Here is a 19,538-nt window from a genome sequence, read left to right on the forward strand (position 1 = left end):
TTTGGCCTTACTAAAAGAGTCCACTCATTTAGTGAAAAATATGTTTTCCTGAAGAGGGGTGGGTAGGGCATTTTCTCATTTATTTTTCTACCATGGACATATTTGAATTGCCACAAAGAAGTTACTATGGAAACTGCTCTCGAACTTGCAAGATAAAAGGTAAAAATGGAACAATTTGTTGACGGGCAAATGGTTAGTCTCTGGAGACCACTTTTTAACAAACTCTCCTGGTCTGGTTTTTCTGAGTCCTTTAGGGGTTCCCTTGAATTAAAGGTGGACATTTATAGTCTAGATGGCCCCAGCTGACTGTGAAAATCTCATAGGTGACATCTCTGGAATAAGTCTGGGTACACCCAAACTTGGTGTTGGAATGAGCAAACGAGACAATAACATTGTATTCTTTGGATAACTCTGGTGAGGTTGACTATGCACAGCTGTGAACACACAAATAGGCCAGGGCAGGGAAGGTGGTTGTTTTTGTGCCAGGCCCATTCTGCAGGTGCACTCTGGACTCCCTTGTTTGAAAGTTAACTTGCTGAGCTCTTATTTATGCAAAGTAGTTTCTGTTTCTTATCTCCTCTGGCCACATTCCATCCTTTGAATCTTGGGCTGGATAGTTCTTTCAACATAAAACACAAACTTCTCATTTGAAAGCCCTATTCCTCTACTAATCTCTGTTTATCTTTACCTGCCCCTCCCCACCTACCTCTCCAACTCACTTTGTGTCAGCCTAAGCACTCCCATCTTGACAAAGCTCTGAGATAACTTTGTCTTGGTTTCTGCTTTTTGTACTTTTTTGCCCGTCAATTCCCTCAATTTGATTCTCTTGGGGCCTTAATCCCAGAGCCTTACTGAAACCCCTTCCAAAACTGCTTTCAGTAATTCAGTGGATACTATTTGGAGAGGTGGTTTGACTTGAGGGATCAGAGGTTCTGGGTTTTTTTGTTTCTGTTTTTTTGAAATGTGGTCTCCCTACATTTCCCAGGCTGGTCTTGAACTCCTCAAGCTATCCTCTGCACTTAGCCTCCCAAGTAGCTGGGATTACAGGTGTTCAGCTAGGAGCCAGCTCCTAGGTTCTTAATTTGAGATTATTATTACCTAGCTTCATGACTAGCAACCATCAATTTCACGTCTTTGAGAATCAGAGTCTTCATCAGTTCCCTCTACCAAGAATTCTTTTCTTGCAGATCGTTTCATGTGGTCATCTTCTTTTTATCATTCAAGTTTCAGTTTAAATACAATGTCCTCAGAGAGGCCCTAAACATTTCCTAGTATTATTTCCCTTTGACATTATTCTCTAAATACCATCTTGTTTTCTCCTAGCACTTTCTATCTGCAATTATCTCAGGTATTTCCTTGATTATTATCTGTTTCCTCCAATGACCTTTAACCTCCAAGAGAGCTAGGGCCCCAGCTGTATTCCCTACTTCTGGCACATAAAAGATGCTCAATAAATATTTGTAGAATGAAAAGAACTGTAAAATTTAAGCAGTTGGACCAAATGAAATTTAAGTTTGCTTGAAGCTTTACTGTGAACGTTGATAAAAATGAGTAAGTGAAAAATGAAGTGATGGCAGCCAGTGCAACAAAACACTCAAAACAGTGTGTATAATGTGTAGAACCCAAACTTGCCAAGTTCTTGGGTGCATGATATACAATATACATATGTGTATGTGTCTATGTGTGTATATATTGTGTTGTCTTTCTAGTTTCCCATGGAGCGTGAACTGAGTTTCTGAGGTTTATAACAAAGTATCTAACAAGGGTATCTAGTAGGGGGTCTATAAAATCATTGTATCAGAATTAGAGTGGAAAGGATTTAGAATACAACTTATTCAATGTACAGGACTGGAAACTAAGGCTTAGAGATTTAAGTGTATTTGGACATTTGGAAATAAATACAGCGTTGTATCTGTCAACGAGGAATACATACGCCATTCACACTTCCGTGTAATCATTACTAATAACAAAACAATACTTGACTTTTGAAAAGAACTTCTGAGTGTGGCTAGATCCTACATCAGTGGTCCTGAAACTTGAGTGTGATCAGAAATCTCCTGGAGAATTTGTTAAAGCACAGATCGTTAGGCCCCACCCCCAGAGTTTCGGGTTGAGTAGTTCTAGTGGCGGGGACGCGGCAAGCTTAAGAGAAACCATCCCATCTTGGCTCAGCGGATCCACTCTGGCAACTTAACCGGCCCGCCCGGAACACAGAGAGAACTACAAGTCCCGGCGTGCCTCGCGCGCAGCGGCGGAAAGCTGGGCACTTCCGCTCCACGCAGCGCCTCTGCCGCCGCGTCTCGACGTGTCACCGGCGGCGGGGCGGCTGTGGTAGGGGAAGGAACTGACTGGGGGAGTTCAAGGTGGTGGGCGGCTGCGACCCCAGCCTGGACTTGCCCCGACACGGAAGTGTCCCGGGGTCCGTGGGAAGCAGGAAAGGGAGGCGGCGGCCCGGCCCGCGCGGGGCACGATGTTGAACATGTGGAAGGTGCGGGAGCTGGTGGACAAAGCGTGAGTATCGGGGGCAGTTGTGGCCGAGGCCCACGCGGGGGAGGGGGGAAGGGGTGAAAGGGAGCTGGCCCTGCGCGGGGGGCTTTTCGCGTCACGCCCCCCGACTCAGCCAGTGCCATCATGGCGGCTGCCGGCTCCCTCCGCGACCACGGGCCTCGTCCCCACGGGAGAGGCTGGGGAGGGACCCCTCTCTCATTTCAAAACGTCCTCTTACCCCCCCTTCCCTCCTATCCAGGCCTTCCTGTCCCTGCCCCTACCTCAACTCCTGGGTGCGGACGTTTTGGTCAGAGGAAGGGGCGGGTTGTCTGGAGTTGGGTCACTGCCCTGGCCGGAGGACTGTCTTGGCCCCAAGCTGTGAGCTTTGCCTCTTGGGGTGCTAGGAAGGTTTGAGGGTTGGGGACGCAATGCACCTGTCCTCTGTGTCCCTCAGGGTGTGGTACGGAGAGACCTTAGGCCTGGTTGGGATATGTCTTTTACCTTGCTGGGCTGCTTTTAATTCCTAATGAATCTGAAGTGTTGGAGTGGGTGGTAGGTGTAACAAGTGGCCATTGTGGTCGGGCTGAAGTTACTCAAGAGGAGACTCATCCTTTGCTTTTCTAACACTAGTGAAAGTAGATCATATAACTTCTTGTGGTTCTTTTCCTCTGTTTCCCTTTCCACTACACTTCATTTTTGGTGGGCTACTTGTTCCATTCGGTTTAATTAAGAAGTCATTATGAAATTTCCCCTAAAGAAGAAAACAACCCAAATTGACATCCTGTTGATCTGCTTTTAACTTCCCTGACAGGTAAAATGATCAATGCATGGTAGATTTCCTTTAAGACTGAAATAATTTTAGTGTCTTACTGCACTAGGAAAACCTTAACATTTAAATTCGTTAGATCAGATATAACAGTGGTTAAATAAGGTCTTCTAGGTCAGCAGGAAATAAAGTTTAAACATTTAACCAGTCCTCTTCCTTCTGGGTTTTAGTGATTATGCAATAAGTGTGGTGAAAAAACAGTTCCTTCGTGCCACCCACCTTAACCTAAAATCAGGAAGTGTAGATGGCAAACTGTTTTCTTGACACCAGAAAACAAAATAATTCTCAGTGGCTTGGATAATACATCAGATAGAACTTAGAGTTTGACCGTATTTTCAAGTTTTTCTGTGCTATCAAGAAGGCTGTAGAATGCCTACGGAGCATGGGTTTCAGAACCTGTAGAAGCTGGGTTCAAGCTGTGTTCTGTAACCTTGGGCAAGTTACTCGACCTCACAGGGCCCTAGTTTTCTTGGTGCAAAATGAAAATGCAGTAATGATACCTAGCTTAGAATTTCGTTGTGAGGATTAAGGGCTAAGAGTTTAGATTGCATAGAAGGCCATTAACGCAATATGTTTAAATCAGTATACTTTTGAAAGTATAGCAAATGTTCTGCATTTAGAGTGGGATAAACTATTAAGGGAGAAGCTCCAAGTTTGAAAAATGATTTGCTTTAATAATTTTCCAACTATTCATTTCGCCAGTAAGCCTTCAGATACTAATTTTCAACTGTTTTGCTATTTATATACCCTTGGCTTTTGCTTACCAAAGATGAAATAAAATAATGATTCTTTTCCAGATCCAGGTTCATTGTATACTGATTTAATATATTGTGTATAGACTAGGATACTGACTTAGTTTTTAGAAGTCCAGAAGAAGACCTTACGAAACTACCTCTTTTTTTTAAGTCAGAGGACAGCAGATGAAAACCACTAAGAAACACCTTGTTATCTTGGAGAATTAGATTTGTGATACCCAAAAATTTGAAGAGGCTGTACATTTTTCAGAAGATAGAAATCAAGGCAATATTCCTGCTCTTGTTGCTCTTTTCATATTTGTTTGTTTTTATCACCTATGTTACTAATCTTCAAGTACTTCAGGTTGAATTTGTTGTGTAAGTAGTTACCAGGTCATCTAATAGACAAGCTCTTGTTGAAAAATAACATCCATTTCCTTTTTCACTACACAATTTAGGATGTAGATTTGAACGAAGTTTTTCAAGAACATATAAGAATGTTACCACCAAGGACTTTTTAAAGCTTTCGTGGGTGTCTGACACATATTAAGATTAGAACATGAGGTTATTTTACTGATGAGTATTCAGGATTTAATTTTCATCTTTCACTGGCAAGAAGAGAAGAAGTTCTTCCCCTAAAATGTAAGCATCTTGCAGAACCATGTAGCAGTGGCATTGTGTCCAGTTAGACTGTGCGCCTTAAAATGCCATAATGGAGACGAAGCAGATCCATAGAGTGGCTGCTATGATTATCAAAGGGGTAAAATGATAAGGACACTTGCAAGTGAAGAAACAATGAGGTGATTAAGGATTGCTCTGATATCAATAGATACGAGGGCTTGTATAATAGAGCACTGGTTGGGGGTTTGGATGTCTGGGTTCAAATTCTGACACTGCCTTTTATACCAGTCATATGCATGATTTTAGGCAGAACCACATGAATTTCCAGACTTTGGGTTCCTTATCTGTAAATGAGAGGACTGGGCTAGAATAAGACTTTTTCCAGCTTTGTTGGCTATTTGAAGAAATGAGTTTCCATTAAGGAGAAATATTTAGAACTGTTATTTCACAATGGCAGACAAATTTTGGAAAGTCATTATCCTTCAGAGACAATTTAGGCTGGAAAGGGAAATATTCTTAAAAAGTAGAAATCAATAAATATTGTATTTGAATGTTTTATACAATAGATACAGCCCATGACTCAGGAAAACTAGGACTTTTAGTTATATATCCTTACCCAATGAGGTTTACTTCAGAAAGAAAAATGTACTCTTTCAAAATGTTTTTCTTGAGCCTCTCTTAGATTCAGTAGGTTAGCAGTTTTTAAGTATGTATAATGATATATTTCAAACGTTGGCTTTGGAAGCCTTGAAGACTTTCTGGAAGTGGGGGAATATTTTCCACAATTATTGCACCTCCTGGTGGTATTAAATGGATCTGTTTTGCAGAACATTGTGGAACTACAGGAAAGCAGATAAAGCCATAGGCCAGCCAGAGTTCGGAGTGCCAGTTTCCTCCCACTTGTAGTCAAGTTGCATAGAAGGCAGCTGTGGCAGGAAAGGATAAGTGGCACCACTCCTACCAGCTAAGACTAGCTTGACCATTGTTATCCTATGACCTGTCTCCCTTTATTTGAAGCTGTAATAAAATTGACCATGTTTATATTTTGTCATCTCATATGTGGTATAAATTGAAAATTGCTGCAGTTCTGTTTCATTTTCTTTCCAAATTTGGGGAGTGTAGTGAAGGTGACACAGTAGTAGCAGATCAAAACTACTTATTGTTCAAACCCAGCTAACCCTTCTCTTTCCTTGCAGAGAGTAATATTAATGGTAAATCTATTTTATCAGTGGCCCTTTTTCTTCTTAGGATAGTGATTCAAACAGCTCTGGCTGGGTTCCTAAGGCAGCTGTTGTAGATAATCCATTTTATAATAAGTTATTCTCTTAAGCATAACTTGCATTTTTCCCCCATAAGTTGATTTTTGTTGGTGTATATTTGCTTCTTTTTAGTTCCTAAATATTTAGCTAATGTAACAGAACTGTGGAAACTACTGTTCTACTCTCTCTGACCTCATAAGGAGAACCTTTTATAGAGAATAACACGCTCAGTTATTTCAACAGGTAACACATTTATTTATTGGATTAGTACTCTATTTTCTGAACTCGAAAAATATAATAGGTGCCTTTAAGAACCTTGCTACTTTAAGTATGCCACACCTTGAACTTATTATTGATTTTACTTTTCTTTCACTCCTCAGATGTCTTTCCCCTTATTTTCCTTATCTTACAAGTAAATCTCTGTTCAGTTTGCTTCTTGGAACTTGAAAGCAAAGATAATTGTCAGCTTCTAATCTTCCCATATCAGCTTTTCTCTGAACCAGTTGTATGTAATTGTTATTACTGAAACAAGGAATTAATTATCCTTCTTCTTTTCTAGTAACTGGACACAAGTAGATATTAAGAATTTAATTCCAAAGAAAGATGAGTTTAATTTATCTTCTGCCAACATTTCTTAATGGTGGTTTTCTGTAGTTTAAATTATTCTGTTTAGTACTACTGTCAAGGTGCTTTTAAAAAGCACTTAGCTGCCTCTTATGTTTTCCTGTGCCCTTTAGTATTAGTTTACAAGTAGTATTTCATCTGTTTACTGATATGGCCACTAAAAGTACTTAGCCTTTTTTATTTTAAGTACCACTTACTAGTACTTTTAATTTTTTTACAGTCCGGCTCCACTGTTGAATCTTTTTCTGTACTCCTGTATTATTTTCTTACTCATTTCCAATGTTTATTTAATATTTCCTTTAAGAGAAAAGAAAGCATATAGGTTCCTAACTATTTTAATCTTCTGGAAGCTTTGTTATTTTACTTTTCATAGTTAGATCTACCATCTAGGTGGAACTTATTTTTTTAGTTTTTATTATGCAACATTTTAAATATATCCAGAAATGGATGGACTATTCTAATGAATTTCTGTGGACACATGACCCAGCTTCAACAATTTAGCTAATCTTGTGTGAGCCGTATTCCCAACTACCACCCCCATTCCATATTTTGAAGTAAATCCCAGAAACCTATCATTTCATCTATTAAACATATCAATCTCTAAAAGGTAAGGAGTCATCTTTTTTGACCATAACCACAATACCATTATTATACCATAAATAAAAGGTAATTGCTTGATATTAAATGTCCAGTCACTATTCCTTTCTCACTTGCCTCGTAATTCCTTTTTGATATTTCTGACTGATACATCTCTTGATTCCCTTAATCTATAGGTTCAACCTCTGTCCTCTCTTTTCTTCCCCCTCACAGTTTATTTGTTGAAGAAACTGGGTTATTTGCATTTCTTTCAATCTGGATTTTACTAATTACATCCCTATGGTGTTATTTAATTGTTCTTCTATTCTCTGCATTTCCTGTAAAGTGATAATTATATCTAGTCACTTAATCAAATTCAAATTCCAGTCTTGGAGAGCAAGACTATGTCACAGATTCAAAGTACATTTTTAGTACTCTTCATGGTTCTTATATACAAAGATGAACTCCTTCTAGTCTCAGCTGTAGCCGGATTTACCTTCTGGAACAATTGCCTTCTGAAACAACATATTTTACTGTTTATTCCTTGATTTTTTTTTAAGGTGTCACTTCATATATGAGCTTTGCTTGTTTAGCCTAATTATGTGTTTGTCCATCTTTGCATTTTTATAGTAATTTGCTTGTCATATACTTTTCCACTCTACTTAGGCACCTCCAGGTGGTATTTAATGGATCTGGAAAATTGGTTCAACAATGAGAACTGGATTGAAATCTTAGGTCCACTACTGAGAAACAGTGGTCTTGGGCATTACAGTGTGTCTCCGAATTTCCCTGTCTATAAAATGGAGACAATAATATTTATTTTGCATGGTCTGGAGGATTAAGTGTGAAACGGTATAGTACTTGACATACAATAAACTTTGAAACATCTCTTACTATTACTGTTATGTACAAAATCTAACACTAGAAAAATCAAAGGAATACAATGTTTGAGAAAATATATTGTTGTCAGACCAGATAATTTACAAGTATGTAAGAACCGTGTCTTCATCCATGAACTCATTTTCAGTGGGCACTCTCTCCTAAAACTCTAAAGCCGAACAGACAGCCTACATATAGGAAAACTCATTTAAATATCTCTTTTGTTTGTGCCTTGTATTATTTTTACCAAATCATAAATGGCTTCTACTTTAATATTATAAAGCATATTGCAGAAATACTCTTTTGAAAGACACGTTGAGGAATAAAGTCTTTGGAAAGACATATTGCTATTTCCATCTGCCAGTTCTTAATATTTTGTTCAGCTTGTTTTGTATTTTCTCAGGATTTTAAAGTAACTGCTCATGTAAAACATTTCTTCTAAAACATAAAAAGATTTATTTTATGAATGCAAATTGAAGCTGGCAGTTTATCCTTAAGAGACTGAACAATATCAAGGAAAAGAATCCACTGAAATATGCAATACCAAATTCATGGTCTCTGACAATACATGAGCAGGATGTACAATGAAAGCACATTACAGAAAGGGCTTTCCAGTTACCTAGCCCATTCTTCCAAATTGGCAAGAAATTCTTTTGGCTTACCAGGGCCCTTTTGCCTGCAAATTAAATATAGGTAAAGGAACATAACATATTCTCATGTTGAAGCCAATGTATAGCTATTTATGACATGGATAGGTTTGGCTAATGAATTATTAAATATGAGTGATTTTTTTAATGTGCAGTAATAGACATACATACTTTGTACTTCACTTAAGAAAAGTCTGGTGCCTGTAGTCTCAGCTATTTGGGAGGCTGAGGTGGGAGGGAGGATTGCTTGAACCCAGGAGTTTGAGGCCAGCCTAGGCAACGTAGTAAGACCTCATCTCTGAAAAATAAAAAATAAGAAAAATAGAAATCTACTTAGCCAATTATTTTAGAATATTTTTGACATGAATTTTGTTCAGTTTCTCAATTCTTACGACAGTATTTAAGTTCCGCATAGTTCTAATATAAATAGTTTTCTTTATAACTTTTGCACAAACTCACCATTATGTGGTAAATGTGCATACATGCTTGTGAAATGTGTCACTCAAGAATTCTCAATCAGATAGCTTATATTTTTATAATGGGAAAAAGATACGCATTGAAAATTCAGTTTCTTGTTTTCTTGCCATTTGTTTTCATGCATTTCTAGTAAATCATTAAAGAACAATGCAAATAAGCATACTTAGCCTTTTCATATTAATTTTTCTCGTGTTCTTCATTTGTCATTTTTTAAAGAGGCTTAAGGTTGTATGAATTAAACTATGTGTTTTAATATGCAGTTGAACTACCATGGTTAAATATATAGTTTGATGTGGTTGGTTTATAGTTATAAATTTGGTACTGAATGGGCTTTTGAAGTGTGGCTCATCTCTCATGAGACCGTATCAAATGTTTAACCATATAATCTACTCTCCACATAGCAGCAAGAGCGATTCTTTAACAATACTAAATCAGATTGGCTCAGAAGCCCCCACCGCCAGTGGCTTCTCACTGCTTACCTGCCTGTACATGATTGGCTCTTCATCTCCTACCATTCTCTCTCAGTCCGTGTTCTGATCAGTGACTGCATATATTACATAGCATGTACTCATGCACATCACTCTTCTTCCCTGTGCCTGTCTTCCTCTGTTTACATGTATTCTTCTGTTACCTCTGATATGTAAGTTCCTTGAGAGCAGGGACTTTGTTTTGTTTACTGCTGCTGTTGTTAGTAACGTCTAGAACAGTTATGATTTATAGTAGGTGCTCAATAAATATTTTTGAATGAATGTTAGATTTGGTGAGTTGATATTCATTACAGAGTATATCCTTTACATCCAGATATTTCTAATCGTAAAAGCTAATAGTTATTGAGTATTTGCTATGTGCCAAGAACAATGGTAATAGCACTGTTACTATCCTCAATTTTCTGATGAGGAAACTGAGTACAGAGAAATCTAAGAACTTGCCGCAGGAAATGCATCTGGAAAATAGTCTAGATTTTAATCTAGATGATCTACTCTCAGACTATATATTTAACAGTTTTTGCCAATCTTTTGCAAGACATTATTTAAACAAAAAGTTGTTAAACAGGCATTGGAGGTATTGCAGTTTCAGTTCTAGACCACTGCAATAAAATGGATATTGCAATAAAGAGAGTCACACCAATTTTTTGGTTTCCCAGTGCATGTAAAAGTTGTACTGTAGTCTGTTAAGTTTGTAGTAGTGTTATGTATTAAAAAAAGGTGCATATCTTAATTTTAAAATATGGCTAAAAACTGCTAACAATTATCTTGACCTTTAGCAAGTCATAATCTTTTTGCTGGTGGAGGGTCCTGACTCCATGTTGATGGCTGCTTGACTGATCGGGGTTGTGGTTATTGAAGATTGGAGTGGCTGTGACAATTTCTTAAAATAAGATAGCAATGAAGTTTACCACATTGATTGAACTCTTCCTTTCACGAAAGATTTCTCTGTAGCATGCAATGCTGTTTGATAGCATTTTACATACAGTAGAACTTACTTCAAAATTGGAGTCAGTCCTCCCAAGCCCTGCTGCTGCTTTATCAACTAAGTTTATGTAATATTCTAAATCCTTTGTTGTCATTTCAACAGTGTTGACAGCATCTTCACTAGGAGTAGATTTTATCTCAAGAAACTACTTTCTTTCCTCATCCAGAAGAAGCAACTTTTCATTCAAGTTTCGAGATCGCAGCAATTCTGTCATATCTTCGCAATTCTAGTTACCTTGCCATTTCCACCGCATCTGCAGTCACTTCTTCCCTTGAAGTCTTCAACCCCTCAAAGTCATTAATGAGGATTAGAATCAGCTTCTTCCAAACTCCTGTTAGTGATATTTTGACCTCTTCCCATGAATTACGGGTGTTCTTAATGGCATCTAGTAAAGTGAATCCTTTCCAGAAGATTTCCAATTTACTTTGCCCAGATCTATCAAAGGAATCACTATCTGTGGCAGCTGTAGCCTCACAGAATGTATTTCTTAATAAGACTTGAAAGTCAAAATAACTCCTGGATCCATGGACTGCAGAATGGATTTTAGCAGCCATGAAAACAGCATTAATCTCCTTCTATGTCTCCATTAGCACTCTTGAGTGATTCATTATCAATGAGCAGTAGTATTTTGAAAGAAATCTCTTTTTCTGAGCAGTAGATCTCCACCCTAGGCTTAAAATATTTAATAAATCATGCTATAAACAAATGTGGTGTCATCTAGGTTTTGTTCCATTTATAGAGCATAGGCAGAGTTGATTTAACATAATTCTTAAGGGCCTTGAGATTTTCGGTACAATAAGTAAGCATTAACTTTAACTTAAAGTTACCATCTACATTAGTCCCTAACAAGAGAGTCAGCCTGTGCTTTGAATTTGAAGCATTGAAGCATTGAAGCCAGGCATTGACTTCTCTCTAGCTATGAAAGTCCTAGATGACATCTTCTTCCAAAAGAAGGCTTGTTCCACCTACATTAATAATCTGTTGTTTGGTGTAGTCACCATCATCAATTATCTTAGCTAGATCTCTTGGGTGACTTGCTTCAGCTTCTATATCAGCACTTGGCCACTTTACTTTGAACTTTTATGTTATGGAGATGGCATCTTTTCTTAAACCTCATGAACTAAGCTCTGCTAGCTTCAAACTTTTCTTCTGCAGCTTCCTCACCTCTCTCGCCCTTCATAGAATTGAGAAGAGTTAGTGTCTTGTGGATTAGGGTTTGGCTTTTGGGAATTGTTGTATCTAGTTTGGTGTTCTGTCCAGACCACTCAAACTTTCCCTATATTAGCAATAAGGCTGTTTTGCTTTCTTATAATTTGTGTGTTCACTGGAGTAGCACCTTTAATTTCCTTCTAGAACTTTTCCTTTCCATTTACAACTTGGCTAACTGGCAAGAGGCCCAGCTTTCATGCCTTCCTTGCTAAGTTTTATCATTTCTGGCTGCTGATTTAAAGTAAGAGATGTGCAACTCCTTACATTTGAACACTTAGAGGCCACTGTAGGGTTATTAATTAGCTTAATTTCAATATTGTGTCTCAGGGAATAGGGAGGCCTGAGGAGAGGGACAGAGATGGGGGAATGGCTGATCAGTGGAGCAGTCAGAATCACAACATTTATCTGTTAAGTTTGTTTTCTTATACTGGCCTGGTTCGTGGTACCCCAAAACAACTGCAGTAGTAACATCAAAGATATCTGATCACAGATAACCTTAACCAATATAATAATAATGAAAAAGTTTGAGATATTGCGACAATTACCAAAATGTGACACAGAGACATGAAGGGAACACATGCTGTTGGAAAAATGGCACCGATAGACTTGCCCAGTCAGAGTTGCTACAAACCTTTAATTTGTTTAAAAAAAAAAAAATGCAGTATCTGCAAAGCACAGTAAAGCAAAGTACAGTAAATTGAAATGTGCCTGTATTTCACTATCATAAAGTTGAATTGCTAGTATATACCTTATGCAAATAAAAAATTACTTGGAAAAAATTCATGGTACTTAAGATTCTGAACCAAATGCAGTGAGAATGTTTATTCCTTTTTCCCCCCCGCATAGGTACCTATCATAGAAGAAGTTTTTCTGATCTCTTACAGTACTCAGAAAATGTCTGTAAATTGGATGACCCTCAATGAAAGGGAAGCAAACAGATGTTTCCATAGGTGAAATGGAAATTTTTGCTACTGTTACAAAGACGCTCTCTGTAATCAACCCTAAAAATGTTGTAACATTCATGAGCTTGATGAGATTGATGCTTCACAATCAGTGGTCCTTGAAGGGTGGATGGGGTGGCTCATGCCTGTAATCCTAGCACTTTGGGAGGCAGAGAAGGGAAGATTGCTTGAGGCCAGGAGTTCAAGACCAGCCTGAGCAAGAGTGAGAACCCATCTCTACAAAAAAATAGAAAAATTAGCCAGGCATGGTGGCATGTGCCTATAGTCCCCGCTACTTGGGAGGCTGAGACAGGAGGATCACTTGAGCCCACAAATATGAGGTTACAGTTAGCTATGATGAGACCACTCTGCATTCTAGCCTGGATGACAGAACAAGACCCTGTCTCAAAACAAAAACAAAGAATCAGTGGTCCTCTGTAACCAACTTTTACAGCTTTTAAAAGTTTTATAATCCTGTGATCCATATGTTGTAGTCATTTTGATATGTCATGTTAATCTGTGATTTATTTACAACTTTTCCAATTTTTTTTTTTTTTGAGACAGAGTCTCACTGTGTTGCCCGGGCTAGAGTGCCGTGGTGTCAGCCTAGCTCACAGCAACCTCAAACTCCTGGGCTCAAGCAATCCTTCTGCCTCAGCCTCCCAAGTAGCTGGGCCTACAGGCATGCGCCACCATGCCTGGCTAATTTTTTCTCTATATTTTTAGTTGTCCGATTAATTTCTTTGTATTTTTAGTAGAGACGGGGTCTCGCTCTTGCTCAGGCTGGTTTCGAACTCCTGAGCTCAAACAATCCGCCCGCCTCGGCCTCCCAGAGTGCTAGGATTACAGGCGTGAGCCACCACGCCCGGCCCCAATTTTTTAAATGTTTAAAATGGATCATTTAGGACTAATTTTCCTTAGTCCCTTATGTACCTATCCAAGTACTATATTTTCGACATAAGTTATAAATATTTAAATGTTATATAATAACTTAAACTACATTATTGATACCTTTACTAATCTTAGTTGTATCCTGTAAGGGTCCTTCAATGAGTGCTTATTAAATACCTAGCATGAGGCCCTGTAGAGTACTATAAGCCATGAGACAGACCTTAGGGTTCTGGTGGGCAGCTTATAGTTTTATGAAGCAAATGCATATGAAAAGCACATGAAAAAGAAGTAGAGAATGATACAAGATGGTATGATATCCAAATTTGGATACTGTAAATACTATAGGAATTCAGAGAATGAAAAAGAAAATTACGGCTGAGCAAAAGCATTATGAAGGAGCTAGATCCTGGTATTAAAAAATGTATACTTGCTGAGAGGAAGGTGAGGACAAATAAGATATCAAACATGGAGTGAAAAAACGGAAGCACAGATCAAATGTTGTAGACTCACTGACAGCTCACTCCCAAAGGGTTCTAAGCACAGAATGACATCACTGAATACTTTCTTAGAAGCTAATTTTATTGCAAAAGAAAGAAGGTCCCTATTCTACCCTAATCAAATGGTCCAAATTAAATCATTTGAAATCTAAATGTTCCTTTTTTTGAGAATCTGAGGGGAAATAAATTATAAAAATTTTCAAAATTTCAGTAGTTATCAAAATTTCAGTAGTTAGGTTCTAGAAACAGTTTCCTTCATGTCAGAAAAGTTGAGTCTTGTTTTTGGGATTTGGTAAAGCATCTAAGGTTAATTACTTGTGAAAATGAAAAAACTATAGCCTATACTTAATTTAAACAAAATATCAAGTATTTGAGTTTACAAAGAAGTGGTCTTACCAACTTAATCATTTCTGAGGTGCAGGATTTCTCATTTTATCATTTTGTTGACTGGATTTTTTAGAGTTACATACTTTCAATTAGTGTTTGTATTTGGCAGTACATCTGAACTTAATCAGGTTGAAATGAAAAAATTTATAAGTGATATAATAAAATTGTACAATATCAAGCTTTTTTGTATACAAAGATGTAATTTTCACATATTGTGCCAGTGTAGGGTGTCTCATTTTGTCATTCTCTTAGAAGGTTTTATGCCTTTTTTTAAAAGGTTAACTTAGTACTTTGTTTTAGATTTTTCTCCTGAAGGAATAAGATAATACATTTGGTAAAATTACCTTAATAGAGTGTTTTAAATAGAATACCACCTATTTAAAAAGATAACTGATTGTGAGTGTGCCAAAGTTGATCAAATTTCTTTGAGTTTCTGTTTTATTTTTAAATGATGAGGAGGAAGGGTAATTGGAAGGAAGACATGAGTCAGGATACTTCCTCTAGTGCTGCCATATAAAAGGAGGGTCAGGTCTACCTTCTAGGACTGTTAAGAGAATTAAGTGAGCTAACATATTATGAAGATGTTTAACATTGTGATCAATACATTCTTGTTTTTTTACTTTTGTTTCTTTACTTTAGTTTTGTCTTTGTGAGATAGCTTCAAAAGTTGTAACTCAAAAGTTAAAAGTTATAGATGAACAAAGATGATTTTTTTAGTTTAGTTCTAATTAATAGTTTAAAAGTTGGCTAATATATTTTTATAAAATGTTAAATCCCTTTAATAGTAAAATTTTTACTGTTAAAATTATTTTAGTGGCTATTTTATCATACCTGTGAAAACTATTAATGGAATTGGAATCTATAATGCAAATAAAACTCTTTTATACTGTACTAATTTTTGAATACCTTGTATATTTGATCATCTTGTGAAACCAGTCTAACATATGATACCTCTTGGCAAGAAAAACACCCTTCTGTCTTTTCTTTTTTAAAACAAAATCAGTCTACTAAAAAGCAAATAACCTGTGCAAGTGGTCTTAAGCAGCTGCCAGCAAAAGGAAAGAATATTTCACTTAAACTTATACACAAAACAATGTGAGTGTGAAGGTGCTTAAAGTACAGAATATAGGAGTGTTTTGGTTTTGGTTATGAATTATTGAATAGAAATAATACTCCTGCACTTTTAAAAAAATTCACCTTGGGAGCTTAGGTTTTTAAAATATATTAGAAATTGCGTTTGAGGAACTTCGCTTGAATTGATAATGTGTACCACAGGATATACAGTTGAATTTGGAATGACTAGTGCTTGCAAAAAAGCAACTTTCAAGTAAATATTTTATGCTAAATATTTGACTAAAAATTTTTCTAACAAGTGGGGACAGGATGGGTATTTCAGTTATTTAGAGTCATAGATATTCTGTTACCATTGTATCTAAATATAACATTTTGCTGCCTTTTATTAACTTTGGTTATTAATTAGAATAATCATAAGAACTTTGCAAATTTTAATTTTCCTGGAGGGTGTTGTTGGCCTATTTATTCGTTGAGTAAAACGACTTAAGATTTTTTACTCATAAATACTTAAGACTGCTTGACTAACATGGTTTTAGGAGGGTAGGTGGTAGTGGGTATCCCCCAAAAATAAAATTTGCTTAACTTACATAATACAGATTGTTCATTTTATTACAACTTAACTATCAAATAAGATGATGTTAATTATAAAAATCAGGAAAGCCTAAATTTTAAAATAAGTATGTTTTAACTGTGGTAAACTTTCCTTTATGTTAAAACTTATTGTGTATCTAAAAGCATAATGCTCATGCTGCCTCTTAACTCTTCAATGCTTTAATGGAAGAGTGATTGCACTTGAGAGGTAGCTACTGCCTAGTTCAACTCTGAATAAATGTTCTTCAAATTGTAAAATCAAGAAAATGACAGTTCAAAATGAAAAGAAATACCATCCAATCCTTTTCATGAAGTTTGACTTTGTTCCAAGTTATGTATGTTACTTATTGAGGCAGATTTTTAAAAAATACATTTTGTATTGAGATGAAAATCACATTACATAAAATTAACCGTTTTATGGTGTTCAGTTCAGTAGCATTTAGTACATTCACAGTGTTGTGCTATGAGACGGATTTTTAAATAACTTTCTATTTTGAAATTAAAGTTTTAAGAATAATAAAGACAATACTTGTATACCCTTGAACCAGATTCACCAATTTTTAAGATTTTGCCATATTTGCTTGTCATTCTTCTTCCGCACAGGCCCATCTTTTTCTGTACACACACACACACATTCTCTGATCCATTTGAAAGTAGGTTACACACATCCTGCCCCTTTTACTTCAGTACTCCAATGTGCATTTCCTAAGAACGAAGATTATTTTCTTACATAGCCTTAATATAGTTACCAGACTCAAAAAATTTAACACTGAAACAAGTAGTTTTATCTCTCTGTAGTCTACATTCTAATTTTGTCAGTTGTCCACTCCAGTACAGGATTCTGTCCAGGATTATGTGTTGCATTCAATTGCCATGACTCTTTAGTCTCCTTTAATGAAGAGTCCCTTAACCTTTTTTTTTCTTTCGTTATATAGGCATTTTTGAAAACTACAAGCCAGTGTTTTATGGAATGTTCCTCAATTTGGGTTTAGCTGATGTTTCCTCAGGTTGTATATTCCAAACTGGAATACTGCATTAAGTGATTCTGTGTCCTTTTTCAGGAGGACACAGTGTCAATGTGCCTCTAATTGGAGATGTTAATTTTAATCACTAACTAGGTCAAGAGGTTTGGTTTCTCTACCATGTAGTTACTGGTTTTCTCATTGCAACTAATAAGCAATCTGTGAGGCGACACTCTGAGACCTCTCGTCATCAAACTGTCCCCTCTAGATTTAGCATCAGCTGATGCTTCTTGTTTGAACCATTCTTTACTATGATTGCAAAATGATGATTCCCACCCCCAACTCCACCATTCTCTCCAATTTATCAGTTTACTGTAAACAGGAGGCCTCATTGTTGTCTTCTCTCCCTTCCTGCATGAATTTTCATTTTATTCAATGGGTTGTAATCCATTACTGCCTTTAATTATTTTGATACTCAAATTGTCTACAGATTTGGTCAGTGAGAGCCCAGTAAAGCCAGCCTGTGTGTTTTTGACATGCTCTACCTTCTTTTTCTTTTGAACACTTTCTCAGTTTCTGGCACAAGATGTTTCAGGCTTATCCTGTATTTTCACTCCTTCAGCCCTGGAATCAGCCATTTCTCCAAGGACCCGTGGTTTTGGTTCCATTTAGTGGTAAAGCAGATTTTTAAAATGGAGATGATATAGCTAATTTTACATATATATATGTATATGTATATATATATATATATAGAGAGAGAGAGAGAGAGAGAGAGATACACAGAGTTTTGTCATAATTATGACATTGCCAAAACTTCTTAGTACACAAGATCATCTGTAGTTCAAAGAGTTGGCAGGCGAGACAGAGCTCTTTGTAAGTATGGTGATGGTATTTTTCTTTTGGATAACTAAGGTTTAAGTTTTGTTTTCATATTTTTAAATCTTAAGAGAATAAGATTTTTAAAGAATGCTATATTTCTGTTCTATTTTCCCTATGTCCAGCAATGTAATTTGCTTTTCTTAAATCAATTAAGTATGAACAGACAAAAATTAAAACATATGCTAGACAAGTGTAGATAATTATTCTGATTATGTCAATAAAATGCTCCCATAGCATCTACCCAAAAGACCAAATGATACTGTATAAGAAAGACACCTGCACCCGAATGTTTATAGCAGCACAATTCACAATTGCAAAGATGTGGAAACAACCCAGATGTCCATCAATACATGAGTGGATTAATAAAATGTAGTATATATATACCATGGAGTACTATTCAGCTTTAAGAAACAATGGTGATATAGCACCTCTTGTATACTCCTGAATAGAGCTGGAACGCATTCTACTAAGTGAGATATCCCAAGAATGGAAAGACAAGCACCACATGTACTTACCATCAAATTGGTACTAACCGATCAACACGTAAGTGCACATATAAGAATAACATTTATTGGATGTTGGGCGGGGGGAGGAGGGGGGAGGGGGAGGGAACAGGTATATGAATACACAAAGAGTGCAGTGCGCACCACCCGAAGAATGGACATATTTGAAACTCGGACTTAGAGGGGGGGAAGGGCAACATACGTAACCTAAACATCTGTACCCCCATAATATGCTGAAATTAAAAAAAAAAAAAAGGAAAAAAAATGCTCCCATAGAATGTATACTTCCTAATGGTATTTCCCATTATAGCCTTCCACCTGTAATTCATACTTCTGTTATAATGCACCTCCCTTTGGCATTTGAATTGTTTATATTAGTAGCTGATTACTGAGTAAGAGTCTTAATTATGGCAGTACTATTCTAATTAGAATGGTAGATGTTGGCACTTAATTTAGCATACAGAAGTGTGAAATACCTATGTGTTCAAAATGTGTAGAAATAAGTATTGAGGATTCATTTATCTGTGGATAATCGCTTTTAAAAAAAATTGAGATAGGGTCTTGCCATGTTGCCCACGCTGGTCTTGAACTCCTGGGCTCAAGTGATCCTTCCCCTGGATCCTCCCAAGAAGCTGGGATTTGTAGATAATCTTAGGATGTATATCTTTAGTGTGGATTTATGCAGGCTTTACTCTAAAAGTCAGTATATAATTCATTTGGAATATGAAATCCTTTTGACCTAAATTGGAAAAAAACTGGCCATATGTTGAAAGTGGCATTTTTCCAGCAATTAAAAATAACTTATATAAAGAAGCTGAAAAATTACACAATTTTAAATAAAACAAATACAAGTTCTTAATTTGAACATTAAGCATAAAAAAGCTTGAGAAATTTGTTGGAAATGCAACACGGTTTTGAATTTAATGTAATTAATATTCCTTAGCCTTCTTGAGATTTATAAGGAGTAATTTGAAAATAACACATAATTGACATTTCTTTAG

The 19,538-nt window shown here is 36.7% G+C and overlaps 1 protein-coding gene across 1 annotated transcript in view; it reads left to right on the forward strand.

Annotated features, from left to right (window-relative positions):
• The first annotated feature begins 2,270 nt into the window (after window positions 1-2,270).
• The window catches only part of CLINT1 (clathrin interactor 1), a 67,521-nt gene continuing 50,253 nt past the window's right edge, over window positions 2,271-19,538 (forward strand). The window contains exon 1 of the mRNA XM_012650376.1: window positions 2,271-2,511. Within this exon, the coding sequence (XP_012505830.1) occupies window positions 2,471-2,511 (41 nt within the window). The 5' untranslated portion in view covers window positions 2,271-2,470. The remainder of the gene's footprint in view (window positions 2,512-19,538) is intronic.

The sequence above is a fragment of the Propithecus coquereli genome, unplaced genomic scaffold (assembly GCF_000956105.1).
Source record: "Propithecus coquereli isolate 6110/MARCELLA unplaced genomic scaffold, Pcoq_1.0 Scaffold322, whole genome shotgun sequence".
Taxonomy (NCBI): domain Eukaryota; kingdom Metazoa; phylum Chordata; class Mammalia; order Primates; family Indriidae; genus Propithecus; species Propithecus coquereli.